Genomic DNA, 13,653 nt, shown 5'->3' on the forward strand with positions numbered 1-13,653 from the left:
ACCAAAGAACACACTTATCTATATAAATCATCTTGGAACATTTAAAACCAGAGAAAGCTTCCTGATTCATTTTACCAGAGGAAGATAATGCTGCTTGTCCTGGCAAACTCCTCATGCCTGCTTAATGTGTCTGAGCATAAATGTCATTTCTTCTTCGGGGTCTCCCTAAATCCACCAGACTATGTCAAAAGGCTCCTATTCTAGGGCACCTGGGTGGCACCGTCTGTTAAGCATCCCAGTCCTGGTTTTGGCTTAGGTTGTGATCTCAGGGTTGTGGGATCAAGTCCTGGGTTGGGCTCAATGCGGAGTCTGCTTAAGACTCTCTCTTCCTCTGCCCCTCCCCCCCCCAATAAATAAATAAACCTTTTTAAAAAGAGGCACCTGTTTTAAGTTCTCATAGTACCATCTAGTTTTCCATTTTAGCACTTAACGCAATGGAAATTATAGAATTATTTCTGTAAATTTTTAGTTTAATGTCTGTGCCCCCATCGTAACACGGCCAAATCAGTTGTCACTGTTACAGTCTAAATTTCCAGCATGATTTCTCCTGAGTTTGCTATTCCTTCAACCCAATGAACCACCTTTAAATGATTTTTTTTTTAAGTCAAGAACTAAAGACAAGTCAGGAGCCAGGTGACTTCTGAGTTAAACACCTGATCCACCAGAGATTAGCCCAGGCAACACCAATGGTTCTGCCAATCCTTCCCTGGTAGCCCGGACCTTAAGATGTGGCACATCTGTATGTTTCTCACAGAAATATAGGTATCAGAAGTATATTAGTTTTGTGGCAGATCGTATCCAGCCCAACAGAAACTCAACAAAGAGATTTGAAAATTTGTATGTATATGTTTAATGAGAATCAGATATAGCTGCACTAGAATCTACCAAATAAAAGCTCCTTTATTTCTCTTCATTCCAGTGAGACAATTTGGGAGATCTCAAACCATACCTATGACCAACACAGGTCTAGATGAGTACCCACAAGGATTATGTAGATCTAGAATCGGCCCTGGGAGGACTCTTTTTTTTTTTTTTTAAAGATTTTATTTATTTATTTGACAGAGAGAGACACAGCGAAAGAGGGAACACAAGCAGGGGGAGTGGGAGAGGGAGAAGCAGGCTTCCCGCAGAGCAGAGAGCCCGATGCGGGGCTCGATTCCAGGACCCTGAGATCATGACCTGAGCCGAGGGCAGACGCTTAACGACTGAGCCACTCAGGCGCCCCCCTGGGAGGACTCTTAAGAGCCCCAGGTAACCCCTCCTATTTCTAGGTGTGCAAACTCTACTTCTTAGGGCGGGGTAGAGAGGTCATGACAAGCTGTGTAACTTTGCTTCTTCCAGCTCCAAATATTTCACAGGAATCAAAGACTATGACTCTACCACCCAGGCTGACTTTATAGGTACATAAAATCAAGCCCAGGGCAAGTATCTGACAAACCCCTGCAATCACCTCTCTTCCTCCTGGCTGGCTGTTCACATCGCTTTAGCAACAACCCGACTGTATCTCTTAATCAACTCAAAGCTAATTAAAAACATAAGAAGAAAACTGAATGCAAAGGTGGTGAGCTTAATTGAACAGGTGCCTGATAACGAAATGCAATTTATAGTGCTGCTGAGAGGTCCGTAAATTTGACGCCCATAACCTGCTATAGTTCCAGTAACAACTCCACCATTGCTTTCCTGTAAAAATACAGCACCCTTGGTAAGTTAACCTACTGCACGCCAACGGCGGCCAAGACAGACATGTGGTGGTCCAAACTCAGGCAGTGGCTGTGAGAATGGAGAGAACAGATGGTATCAGAGATGCTGCAGAGGGAGAATGGGCATTGCTGGTGACTGGGGTGGATGATGGGGAGAGGGAGTTCACGGCACTTAGCTGTTCGTGATTTTGCCGGGATCAGCCCTGTTCCTAGGTCCTAAATAACCTCTTGGGGAATTTCAACCTTTGGAAATTGGATAGAGTTTGAGGCCTGTCTCACCAAATCTTGATTTACGGGCTGCTGATTTAGAAAGAACAATGGCTCTCTCTTGCCAGCAGGACAAGCACACACAGGCAACCAGGGCGAATATTGCACAGTAGGTGGAGAACGTCCAATATCGGGGTGGAGGCTACACTAGGTGACTGTGGCAAAACAGAAAACCTCGGCTGGGTAGCTGGAGGGGGTGGGGTGGGTCAGCGATGGTGAGAAGAAATGTCACGACAGCTGGTCTGCCCCAACCAAACCTGGGCAACCTCCACAGGGGAGGCATCGGGGGGACGCCAGACTGCTGAGACATCAATATGTATGTGCTCTCTCCAAAAAGGCTCAGAAGTTCAGAGGTGGATGCTACTGTGGTCTCCCAAACTAACAAGAAGTCCTGGTTCTGGCCATTTCTGGAAAGCTGAGGAAGAACATCGGAGCCCTTGGGCATAGATATGGTACGTTCACTACCACACTGAGTCTGTTCATACAGCCAGCGCAGCTCCTCCACAGTCCTCATGGGCCCGGCAGTGTGGGCCTCGAGCTAGGTCCCATCTTCCTCCCCTCCCGCCACAGCACTAACCCTAACCCTGCATCAGCAAGGCCCTGCTTCAAGTTCACATCATTCCTCATGTAAGTGACCAGCAAAACAAAAGGCTCTCTTTATGGCAAACCAGGGCCTTGGAAACATCTGTGCGAGTCCTATAGCTCAGCTGGTAGAGAGAGGTTCTCCCACCCAAGTGAGGCAGGGGGAGGGCATGGTGAGGACAGGGTACCTGTCAAAGGAGGGCCTCTCCCCAGCATCAAAAGCATCTCTGAGCTGCTTCACCAGGTTGTCCTGCCCAGGCAGTCGGAAGATGCCCTCTTCATTCAGGCCGTGCTGGAGGATGAACTCTGCACACTTCTCCACCAGGATGGGCACCAGGTGGGGGCCAAATTTCTGTTCATAGGCCACAGTCTCATCCAAACGCTGGCCAAACACGGCTGGGAAGAGAAAAACAGGACCTGCTCATCACTCTGACTTCCACTGGATGAACTGATAGGTCAAAGTGCTTTGCCTCTATCTAGATTTGTTTGTGGTGCCTGTAACCCCAAAAGTTTTAGTGCAATGATACTAGACAAAAGGGCGGAGACAAGTCACCCATAATATCTCCTGGGGCTATACCTTTGGGGCGGTCTCTGTCAGTCTTTTTCTCTTGACCCACATTTTTACATATTTAAAATAACAACTCATTTTTACAGAGTACCTTTGTGGGCTAGAAATTGTGCTAAGCGCTTTGCACACCTGTTCTCATTTCATCTCAGTGGCAACCCCACGAGGTAGTAGAATTGTTATACTCACCTTACTACTAAATACACTGAGCCTTAGAGGCACTAGTGAACTTGCCAAGGTCAGGTGCCAGGCCATGGTAGTCAGAATTCAAGCCCAGGCAGTAAACTCAAGAGAACGTGCTCTTAACCACAGCACTAACTGTGGTTAGTGCTGGCTGTTTTGAATTCTGCTTGTGTCCTATAGCATCAAAATATAACAGTCTACCACATGGATATCTCATACTGTATTAAACCATTGTGGCGTTTTTAATAATTTAGATTGTTTACTATGTTTTACTACTTTTCTTTTTAAGATTTATTTATTTATTAGAGAGCGAGAGCGTGAGCAGGAAGAGGAGCAGAGGGAGAGGGAGAATCCTCAAGCAGATTCCCTGCTGAGGGAGGAGCCCAGCAACCCTCAGCAGGATCCCGCTGAGGTCAGGATCCAGGACCCTGGATCATGACCTGAGCCTAAATCCAGAGTCTGTCGCCCAACTAACCAAGCCACCCAGGCGCCCCATATGTTTTACTGTTTTTAAAATTGCCACAGTGAACATGATTATCCACCTAGCAGAGTTCCTGGAATGTATTCGGTGCAACGTATAATTTCTAATTAATTGCTTAATTAATTAATTAACATTTGGATGGGTAAACATAGGCTTTTCACTCTTTTGAACTATTTCCTTAGGGCAAATTCCCATATGTAGAATTACTAGGTCAAGTGGTTTGAACATTTTTATGACTCAGTGGTATGCAAATTGTTGTCCAAAAATATTTTTCCAAATTACACTGCCTCCAGCAAAGCATGTGTGGACCAGCTCTAACCCAACCCTGTCAGTACTTGGCTCTATAATTTCCCCACCCCAGTGGTATAACAAGGTTAGTTTTTAAATCAGGACAATCATTGGCTACCCATTCTCCCACCAGGACCCCAGGCCCTTTGGTTCCTGGAGGCTCAGAGACAGGTCATGGCTTCAGCTCTGTCCTGCCTGATTTTCCCTCTGTCATAATTAGGACCCTGCTATACCGACCGTTTCAATTGCCAGGACACTGCTTCCCAAAGTCCTTTGGTTTTCCCCATGGTTCTCTCTCTGGTGGGTCCCCTGTTTCCAGTCTCTAACTAATGTGGATTCCCCCTATAAAGAGCTGTACTGAGCTCTTGAATCTACCACATCCTCTGCACTCCCACCCACTGCCCTAAGCCAAGCTAGACTACTCTCTCACCTCTCCCACAGCTGTGGTCTGTTCTCTTCTGACATGTTCAAAGCTCTCCTCCTGCTTACCTCTCTAAACCGCCTCCAATTTACCTAAGCACACTCTCCCGCTCCCCAACCCTGTTCTTAATAGTCATCCACTTCTTCCCCAATTGCCACATTAGCATTTTCCAAATTACCCCTCAAAGTCCTAGGGGCTTCCTCTGCAGCCCCTCCCTCATCACATCAGGTGCTGGGAGTGAGGGCAGTGAATCTAGGAGGAGCTGAGCATGGGGTGGGGGCGGGGTCCCTGTACTCCCTACTCCCAACCAAATCCACTGGGCTGGTGTCTATTTGACTTTAATCCATCTCAGTGAGACTGTTTGATTGAATATTTCTGCGGCTAAAGTTTGAAAGTTGGGGCTGGCATTGCTTGGGTTGGCATTTGGTCTGACCCCCACCTACCTCTCTAGTCTGACTTCAGGTCACGTCCCCAAAGGCGCCTCACCCTGATGTTCCCGAAACCCACAGCTCTCTCCAGTCTTCATACCCTTGGATGGTCTTCTCATTGCCCAGTCTGTTCATCTCTCCTTCCTTGTCTGCTGGAATTCTATTTGTCTTCCTTGGCTGACTCAAATATCATCACGTCTGCCAAGCCTTCCTTGACCCAAGCCTGAGAGATTCTGTCCCTACTTTGTGTACCTATATTCCTTCTCAAATATCCCAATCCCTTTTGACACTGTACAGTAATAATGTGTACATACCCATACCCTCTGCATGACTAGGTTCCCCAATGCTGGAAATATGGGGATGCTCTCTTTTCATTCCCAGTATTCAGCATAGGGCCTGACACAAGGTAGATAGTAGGTTTTGCTGAATTACTTATTATTTCATCTTTAAGCAAGTGCTTTCCATGATTAATGATAACTGTGGCATTTCTTTAAATACTAGTAGAGGTCTCCTCGGTGAGGAATTCAGCTCCACACTAACATTTATTGAGTGCCAGCAGCAGGCCATGTGGAATGAGTAATACAGACAAGAGAACATAGGACATGGTTCCTGCTTTCAATAAACTTACACTCGAGTTATGGAAATGAAATGACAATGTGCAATATGAGAAACAATTAGAGGATGTCAACAGCCATATAGAATTTGGTTCCTATATGTCTGTGAAAGGAGCTGAATAGATATGGAAGGAAATGACTGAAATAATCTGACTTAAAACATGGACCACGTGGCATTTGTAAAAATCCCTTGAGGGGCACCGCAAAGGGGGAGGCAGATGTGTTTCAGAGCAGCTGAAACTCAGGCTCAGGGCGCCCCCCCAGATCCTGACAGAGAACCATATCCCAAACACAACGTGGGGATATACGTGGAAATGTCAGAGCTGTCAAATGGGAGCTCCATTCCTGAGGTCCAGAGGCAGATGTTCCGTTTTGCAGGTGACCTGGAATCCAGCTCCTTCTTACAACCCTCTGGGTAGCAAGTCCCATATAATTTTTCTCCCCATCCCAGCCTCTCAGCCTCATCCTATGCTCATCCTCTATCCCTCCCAGCCCCACAGTCAGTCATTGCGATGCCGCTCTCACCAGTAAACCCACTTCCCAACCCTCCTCTCTCCTCCATCATCTCGGCTCTGCTGACTCCCAGTACCCTCCCCACACCTTCACCTGTCACCCAGAGCTCCCAGGGAACACAGCATTCCATATCATGGGAGTTTATATTCCCAATCTCTGTAAAACCTTGGTTCCAAATCTTCCCCACTCGCCTTGCACTCACACTCCTTCCCTTCTCTGACTCAGCAGATGACCTTGGCTCCTCTTTCCCTTCTCTTCCTAAAGTGGAGGACATCATGATGACTCCCTCATCCCCAGTCCCTGCCTTTCTGGTCCCTCCTCCTCTGTCTGTCTGTCTGTCGGTCTGCTCTCAGAGGAAGAAAAGGACCCTGTGCTTTCCTCTAAGATGTTTTTTCAGCCTGTGGGTTCCATCCTTTCCCACCTCTCCAGGACTTCACTCCATCTCTTTTGTATCTTAAATTTTTCTTTTTTCAATCGAAAGAGCCCAAGTGAGTCTAAGTCAGCCAATTTATGAAACAATAACTTCCTGCCCCAGCTCCCAAACCACCACTACTTGCCTTCCTTCTCTTCATCAGTATACTCATAAAAGAACATGTCTACTTCCATCCTCACAGGCTCTACTTCTTCACTTATCAACCTCTCAACCCACCCCAGTCTGGTTTCATCAGCCTGCATCTTTCCATCCAATCCACTCAATAAAATTTCCAGTGCCCTCCTAATGGCCAGACATGGCCTATGTTCATCCCACACCCTACTGGTCTTCCCTGGAGACTCTTGATACTGTTGATTCTCTTTCCTCGTCAAGACTTTCTCCCTACGTGATGACAAAACCATCTGCTCTCATTCTAGTCTCATCTCCCCGCTGGCTCCTCTGCAGTCTTTTACTGTGCTCCTTCCTCCAACTGCTCCTTTAGTATGTCACTTCCGGGCATTCAAACTCAGCTGTCTCCTCCCTCTAGACATTCTCTTTGGCAAAGGTCCTATGATTCCGTATCACCTACAAACTGGTAACTTGTAAATCCACATGTCTGGTCCAGATCCATCTATCATCTATCTATCTATCTATCTATCTATCTATCTATCTATCTATCATCTCTCTATCCTTTCCCATCCAATGTCTAATGGCATTTCTCCCAGTGTCTTCTCCAATCTCATTCTTGTCCCACCCCCAACACTCCCAAATCACTGCTTATCCTGTAGCCTTCTTCCCAGACAATAGCATTCAGTCACTCAAGCAGTCAAGTATCAGGCATTTTCCTAGGCCCGAAGAATACAAAACCATCAACACAAGGTACCTGAACTCAGCAAACCTCATTAGCTAAAGTGTGAGTGTTAGGATTATCTATCTGCAACACCCTCTCTTTCCCTCCAAACCGATCAGCACTTTCTAAATTAAACCATCTCTCTTCTCTGTCCTTGCTGCTACTGTCAAAATTATTGTGATGGTTTCTTTTGCAACTCTGTTTCTTGTAAACTCCTTCCACTGGAATTCACAAAATCAGTCAGCAAATACAAACAGCATCTGCTGTGGGCCAGCCTCTTTGGTAGCTGGAGATTTTGATAAAGAGAATGAAAAAAGGTCCCTCTCCCCACCTGGGAACCTGATTTTCCAGCAGCAGAAGTTACAGTTGTCTTCTCCTCAGAGGGAACTGGTGTCTCCTTCCTCTGTCCTCACAGAGCTCCCTGTAGATAGCTCTATCCTAGCACTTCTCATGTAGCTTAGTTTTAAACGTGACTCTCTTCTACCGGACTGTGGGCTCCTCAAAGGCAGACAGCCCGTCTGGTTCACCATCTATTTTTATTTCCTGGCACAGAGTCTGGCACATGATGGACCAGTCCTCGAAGAGCCGTCACCGGCGGTCTCCCATTCCTCTCGTCCTCCGCCCCTTCTCTCCTGAAAGTACTCTGATCAGCACTTCTCCAAACTTGCTCTTGTCAAAGAGATCAATGGCCCTTACATTTTTAAAACTGAGGAGTCAAATTCTCAGTCTTCCTCTTAACTGCTCTATCAGCACCATGTGACAGAGCAAATCACTCCTTCTTGAGACACTTTTCACATGGCTTTTGGCACTCCCACTTGGTTCTTGATTTATCTCATGGGCCACACTTCCTCAGCCTCCTCGGATGATTCCTCTTTTTCTCCTTGTCCTCTAAATGTTGGAGTGTCCTCAGCCTTCCTTCCCTTATCCTCGTGTGTTTCTTAGCACTCCCACTGCTTTCGTATTACCCATACGACAAAGACACTGAACTGCACACTTCCTGCCTAGAAATCAGTCAGAGCTCTTCCCTCCAACAAGAAATGGCCACTGCAGGCTGTAGAGACCGCAAGACCAACAAGAGAGAAAGAGCATCCTGGTTTTCTTCAGTTTGTTTCAATCAGGCTTTGTCACTCTCCATCTCCGATCACATAGGAGGAGTTTGGAGTAGAAATTCTTCCTGGAACTCCAAAGACCCAATCCCGAGTTGCACCTCTGACTTCTCAGTCCTGATCACCACCCTTTGATCCTGGGTGGACATGAAAGAGCCTAGACCCCAAAGAAATTAGGGAATGAGGAAGACAGCAGACTGTGGGGTGGGAGGCACTTGAAGACCATTCTCCACCCCAGGCTCCCCTGCCTCCCAGGCTGCACCCACTCCTTCAAGGAACGCTTGCCCCTGCTCTTCCTGCCCTTACCAGCCAGTCATCCACTCAGAACTGCTCCTCACTTTGGACCAGTCACTATTAATAGAGGCATTGCCATCTTAATGGGTACAAATCTTAATTGATTAATTATAATATATAATGTAATAATTCTAATTATTAATGCATTTAATTAATTAAGTTAATTTTATGAAAAAGTGCCCTAGAAGGTTTCATGTGTGCTCTCACTTAGTCCTCATAAGAACCTTACAAAATAGACATTATTGTTCCATTTTACAGACGGATAAACTGAGACTTAGATTAGGAGTTTATCCACTGTCATATTTACCCCATGATTCTAAATTCAATACTTTAATCTCTCTGTTTAAAGCCAGTGGAATACAACTGTCTAGGTGAAATTTCAGACATCGCTAAGTCTCAAGGGGAAGAAGAAAGGGGTAGGTGGCTGCCTAAGTCTCTGTCTGTGGGCCATCCTCCGCCCTTTACTTCTAAGCTTCCTCCTCAGATTTGCTAGGCAGCCCCAGGACACAGTTGCTCTGGGGAAGTGAAAGTGGAAGGATTATCTGTCACCTCCTTTCTAACCTCATCCCCCCCCTTCCTCACCACACAGACACTCCTGGGTTCAAGACAAGAGCCCCTCCCCACCGTGCCTCTGGTCCAGCCCCGGTCCTCAGGAGGGCCCGCCCCGCCCCTGTCCCCTCTTTCCCACTGGCCCTGGGACCCAGCACTGGTACCTGCTTCCCAGGGGCTCAGGTCCAGGAACGTCCCCATCTCCACAGGAGAGGGAAGGGGAGCTGGGCAGAGTGCCTTTTAGTGGAAGAACTGAATCACAAAATAGGGAAGAAATACCTTTCTTTCGGAGCTTGGGGGTTTTCCTCCTGAAATTCCAGCAAGAGAGCAGTGTCAGGGCAGAAAAGTCACAGCCCAGGTCCCACCGCGGCATCCTAAGAATATGAGGCATGGTAGGGGCCAAGGAACCACAGCCTCTGCTGGGCCAGCCTCAGGCCTTCCCTCCTCTCCAGCCTGGAAGAACCATCCTCTCTCGCTTTCTCGCTTCCAGATCAACACATGCTTGCAAGTACTGCTCAGGTTCTGTCTGACTCCAGCACGGAAATCACAGGATCTGTCGGCACCTGCCCCTGGCCCTCCCTTCCTCCTTCCCACACTACTTTCCCTCCCCACTCACCTTTACACACATGAGTCTTGGCTTTTAAAGAGTGAACATAAAGCTGTCAGGGCCCGCAATAATAAGAAGTGCCTCCTTTTACTTAGCAGCTAATTGTCAACTGCCATTCAAGGGATAGAATGGAGGTGGGTTAAAAAAAAAATAAAATCCCCCACACAAGCCCTTACCAGCATTGCTCCATATATCAAAGTGTCTGGCAGGAACACAGGATTTCCCTTAGTGTTGATGAAGCCAGCCCACCCTTCTCTGGAAATGCTTTCAGAGTTGCATGTAGCTCAGTCAAGCCTTCAGAGAGAAAGCTCTTGGAGGCGGGTTGTGGGGTAAACTAAGACGATTTCCCCCTCCCGTTGAGAAGATTTTAACAAACAGTGCAGCCACCCTGCCAGACATGCCCAGGAGACTTGAAATGGACTCTCAGCATGAGGGGACAGGCAGGAGCCGGGAGGGATTGCCAGGAGGAGGAATGCGGTGCTGCCCGCCAAATGTTCACCCCATTCACTCATAGGCTGGGAGTCAAGGACTCGATGGACAGACACCACGTTCTCCTTCCGTGTCAAATGCACTCCCACGTCATGGCAGGGTTACCTCTGAAACGTTGTGAACACCTGCTATCTTTTCGCCATCTTCGACACCACCACCCTCGTCCAAGCCACCTTAGGACGAAGACCAGCATCTTTAGCAAGGCTATGTCCATTCTTTTCACCTTCCTCTCGCTCCAGAGCCTGTTCTCCTTTCTGTCAGAGGACCTTCGTATATGCTCTTCCCCTGGCTGAAATACTGTTCCTCTTCTCCCTCCTCTGCCTCGTTAGCCTCTACTGACCCTTCAGATTTAAGCTGAATCATCACTAGTTCAGGGAAGCTTTTCCTAAATTTCTTGACAAAGTTTTTTTCCCCCCTGTGCAGTACGTAGGCTTCCTTCATGGTACTTTTTCCAGTTGTAATGTTATGGTTTGGGGGTCGATTTGTTTCTGCGTCTTCTATTAGACTGTGAGCTCCTGGAAGAGGGGACTTAGTCTTTTTCACATTGGTGTACCCCCAGGGCTAGCACAGTGCTTGGCACATGCTCAAGAAATATTTGTTGCCTAAAGGGGTAAGTATCTGTCTTGGGGCGCCTGTGTGGCTCAGTCGGTTGAGCGTTCGACTCTTAAGTGTCGGCTCAGGCCATGATCTCAGGGTTGTGGGATCGAGCCCCGTGTCAGGTGTCAGACTCCACGCTCAGTGGAGAGTGTGCTGGAGATTCTTTCTCTCTCCCTCTGCCCCTCCCCCTGCTCGTGCTCTCTCTCTCCCTCTCTCTCTCTCTCACTCTCTCTCTCAAATAAAATAAATAAATCTTTTTTTTTTTTTTTAAAGATTTTATTTATTTATTTGAGACAGAGAGAATGAGAGAGAGAGAGCACATGAGCGGGGGGAGGGTCAGAGGCAGAAGCAGGCTCCCTGCCGAGCAGGGAGCCCGATGCGGGACTCGATCCGGGGACTCCAGGATCATGACCTGAGCCGAAGGCAGTCGCTTAACCAACTGAGCCACCCAGGCGCCCTAAAATAAATAAATCTTTAAAAAAAAAAAAGTGTCTTGTGTTGGGATCTGGGGAGAGGGGGATTACTGAAATAAGTAAAAATTATCCTTCTTGGGGAATCAGTAAAAGAAAAAAAGAAAAAAAACCCATCCTTCCTAATGTCCAGTTTAGCCAGAGAAAAAGAATCAGCACACATGGAATAACAATGAGTCACAGAGGTAACACACTCCCACAGGCTAAACTCTGCTGTAGATTGTGAAATCATGTTCTGAAGGATGCGGACAACTTAAGAAAGAAGAGGAAGAAAAGGAACCCAAGGCATGTAACAACCCACTGTTTATATACTCTACGCCTAGTGTCGGCAAACACACAAAGATGCCTAAAACATGGGACCTGGCCCGGGTCTTACAACCAGGTTGGTCAGAGCAGAACAATGCACAATTTAGTCCAGTGCTTACGTACCCAGCAGTGGACTGAGAAAAAAAACAGAGAGGCCAGCCTCCGGAGCAAGAGGACAAAGCAGGTTCCGACCAATCAGCATTTTGCAATGTGGCCTGCCTGCTCCCTGGGGGTGGGGCAGACACCTGGTTTCAGGATGGGGATCAAGGGAACACAGAGCCCTCCAACTCAGGGAGGGGTGGTTTAGAGAAAGAGGGACAAGTCACTCAAAGTCCAGATGTGTTCACCTCCCTTCCTTTTCTTCTACTTACATCAGGAACGCTTGGAATTGCATCCAGAACTTTTGGGAAAAAATTAATCTAACTTTTCCCAACCAGGTCCTTAGGAAAGAATAGTGCAGAAAAAAGAGATAAATTGGCTGGCTAGGAACGAAAAGACTAGAACACCACGGTGCTGCTTTCCAAGGTGTGACATTGTGATTTACTATAAGAAATATATTTTTGGTCTTTCACCCATTTTCTGGCACCGAGCTCCTGAAACTCTTGGAATTTGCTGCGATGAGAGAGATAAAGGCATCTTTTGTTAGGTTAATGAGGTGAGTTTTGAAAGGCACCTAGGATAGGGGCTGATTAACGGTGGAACCAACCCAGTGATCACAGGGTTAGAACTTTCAGTCCCACCCACTGACCTCTGGGCAGGGGTGGGGGGCGGGGAGCTGGAGATTGAGTTCAGTCACGAATGGCCAATGATTTAATCAATCATGCAGATGCGATACAGCCTCCATAAAATCCAAAAGGATATGGGGTTTGGAGAATTTCTGGGTTGATGGGTACCTGAAGATTTGGGGGAGACTGGTAGTCTCGGAGAGGGCCTCCGCCACACTTTGCCCATGCCTTTCTTCCATCTGGCTGTTCCTGAGTTATATCCTTTTATAATAAACTGGTGATCTAATAAGCTAACTGGTTTCCTCAGTTCTGTGAGCCCCTCTAGCAAATTAATTGAACCCAGGGAGGGGGTCATTGGGACCTCCAAGTCAGAAGCACAGGTGACAATCTGGCCTTGAAATTGGCACCTGAAATGCATGGAAGGGGAGATGTGTTGCAGGACCGAGCCCTTTGCCTGTGCAATCTGAACTATCTCTAGGTAGATAGCGTCCGAATTGAGTTAAATTGTTGGACATCTAGCTGGTGTCCAAGAATTTCTGGGACGTGTGGAGAAACATTGGAAATGGTCCCAGAAAGGGACAAGGTGAGAGGAATGTTTAGAGCAGCTAGGAGGCAGGAGGAGCCAAGGGGAAAAAGCGGGGTGTGTCATGGAAACTATGTGGGCCTTCTTTCTTGTCAAGGCAGAAAGGGAGCCAGAAAAGAAACTGGGGCAAGAAGGGCCTTAGCTCTGCAAAACTGTCAACGAGGGTGACTTGTAAAACATGGTTTGGACTCAGTACCTAGGTAGTACAAAGGGCCCACAGGTACCTGGAGTTGAATGCAGTTGAACACAAAATTGCTCTGTCTGAACATTTTTCTGGGGAGCGTTTCCACAGCTTTTATCAGATTCTCTAAGGGGTCTACAAACCATAAAGAGTTTCACCAAAGCTCACCATTAACACACTTGGAGCAAGATCATTCTAGAGGCAGCAACCCATTTTCCAAGTAATTTCCCAGGTAAGCTGATGGTCATTGAGCAAAGAGGAGAGCCTACGGGAGTAGAACCCAGGACCACCATGGGAAGAAAAGGCCATTCCTTCACATCTACTGTGTCAGGCACTGTTTAGATCCTGGGATATAGCACTGAACAAAACAGAGAAAGAAATTCATGCCAAGTAGATTAAAGGTTTCCTTCTAGCCAGGGGAGACCAACTACGAACAAATGAG

The 13,653-nt window shown here is 47.2% G+C and overlaps 1 protein-coding gene across 3 annotated transcripts in view; it reads right to left on the minus strand.

Moving 5' to 3' along the window:
* The window catches only part of ARHGAP25 (Rho GTPase activating protein 25), an 86,477-nt gene that overhangs the window by 16,956 nt on the left and 55,868 nt on the right, over positions 1-13,653 (minus strand). For all 3 annotated transcript variants that reach the window (XM_044918574.1, XM_021699086.2, XM_044918573.1), the window contains one exon: positions 2,738-2,945. In XM_044918574.1, the coding sequence (XP_044774509.1) occupies positions 2,738-2,945 (208 nt within the window). The remainder of the gene's footprint in view (positions 1-2,737; positions 2,946-13,653) is intronic.

The sequence above is a fragment of the Neomonachus schauinslandi genome, chromosome 10, assembly GCF_002201575.2.
Source record: "Neomonachus schauinslandi chromosome 10, ASM220157v2, whole genome shotgun sequence".
Lineage (NCBI taxonomy): Eukaryota > Metazoa > Chordata > Mammalia > Carnivora > Phocidae > Neomonachus > Neomonachus schauinslandi.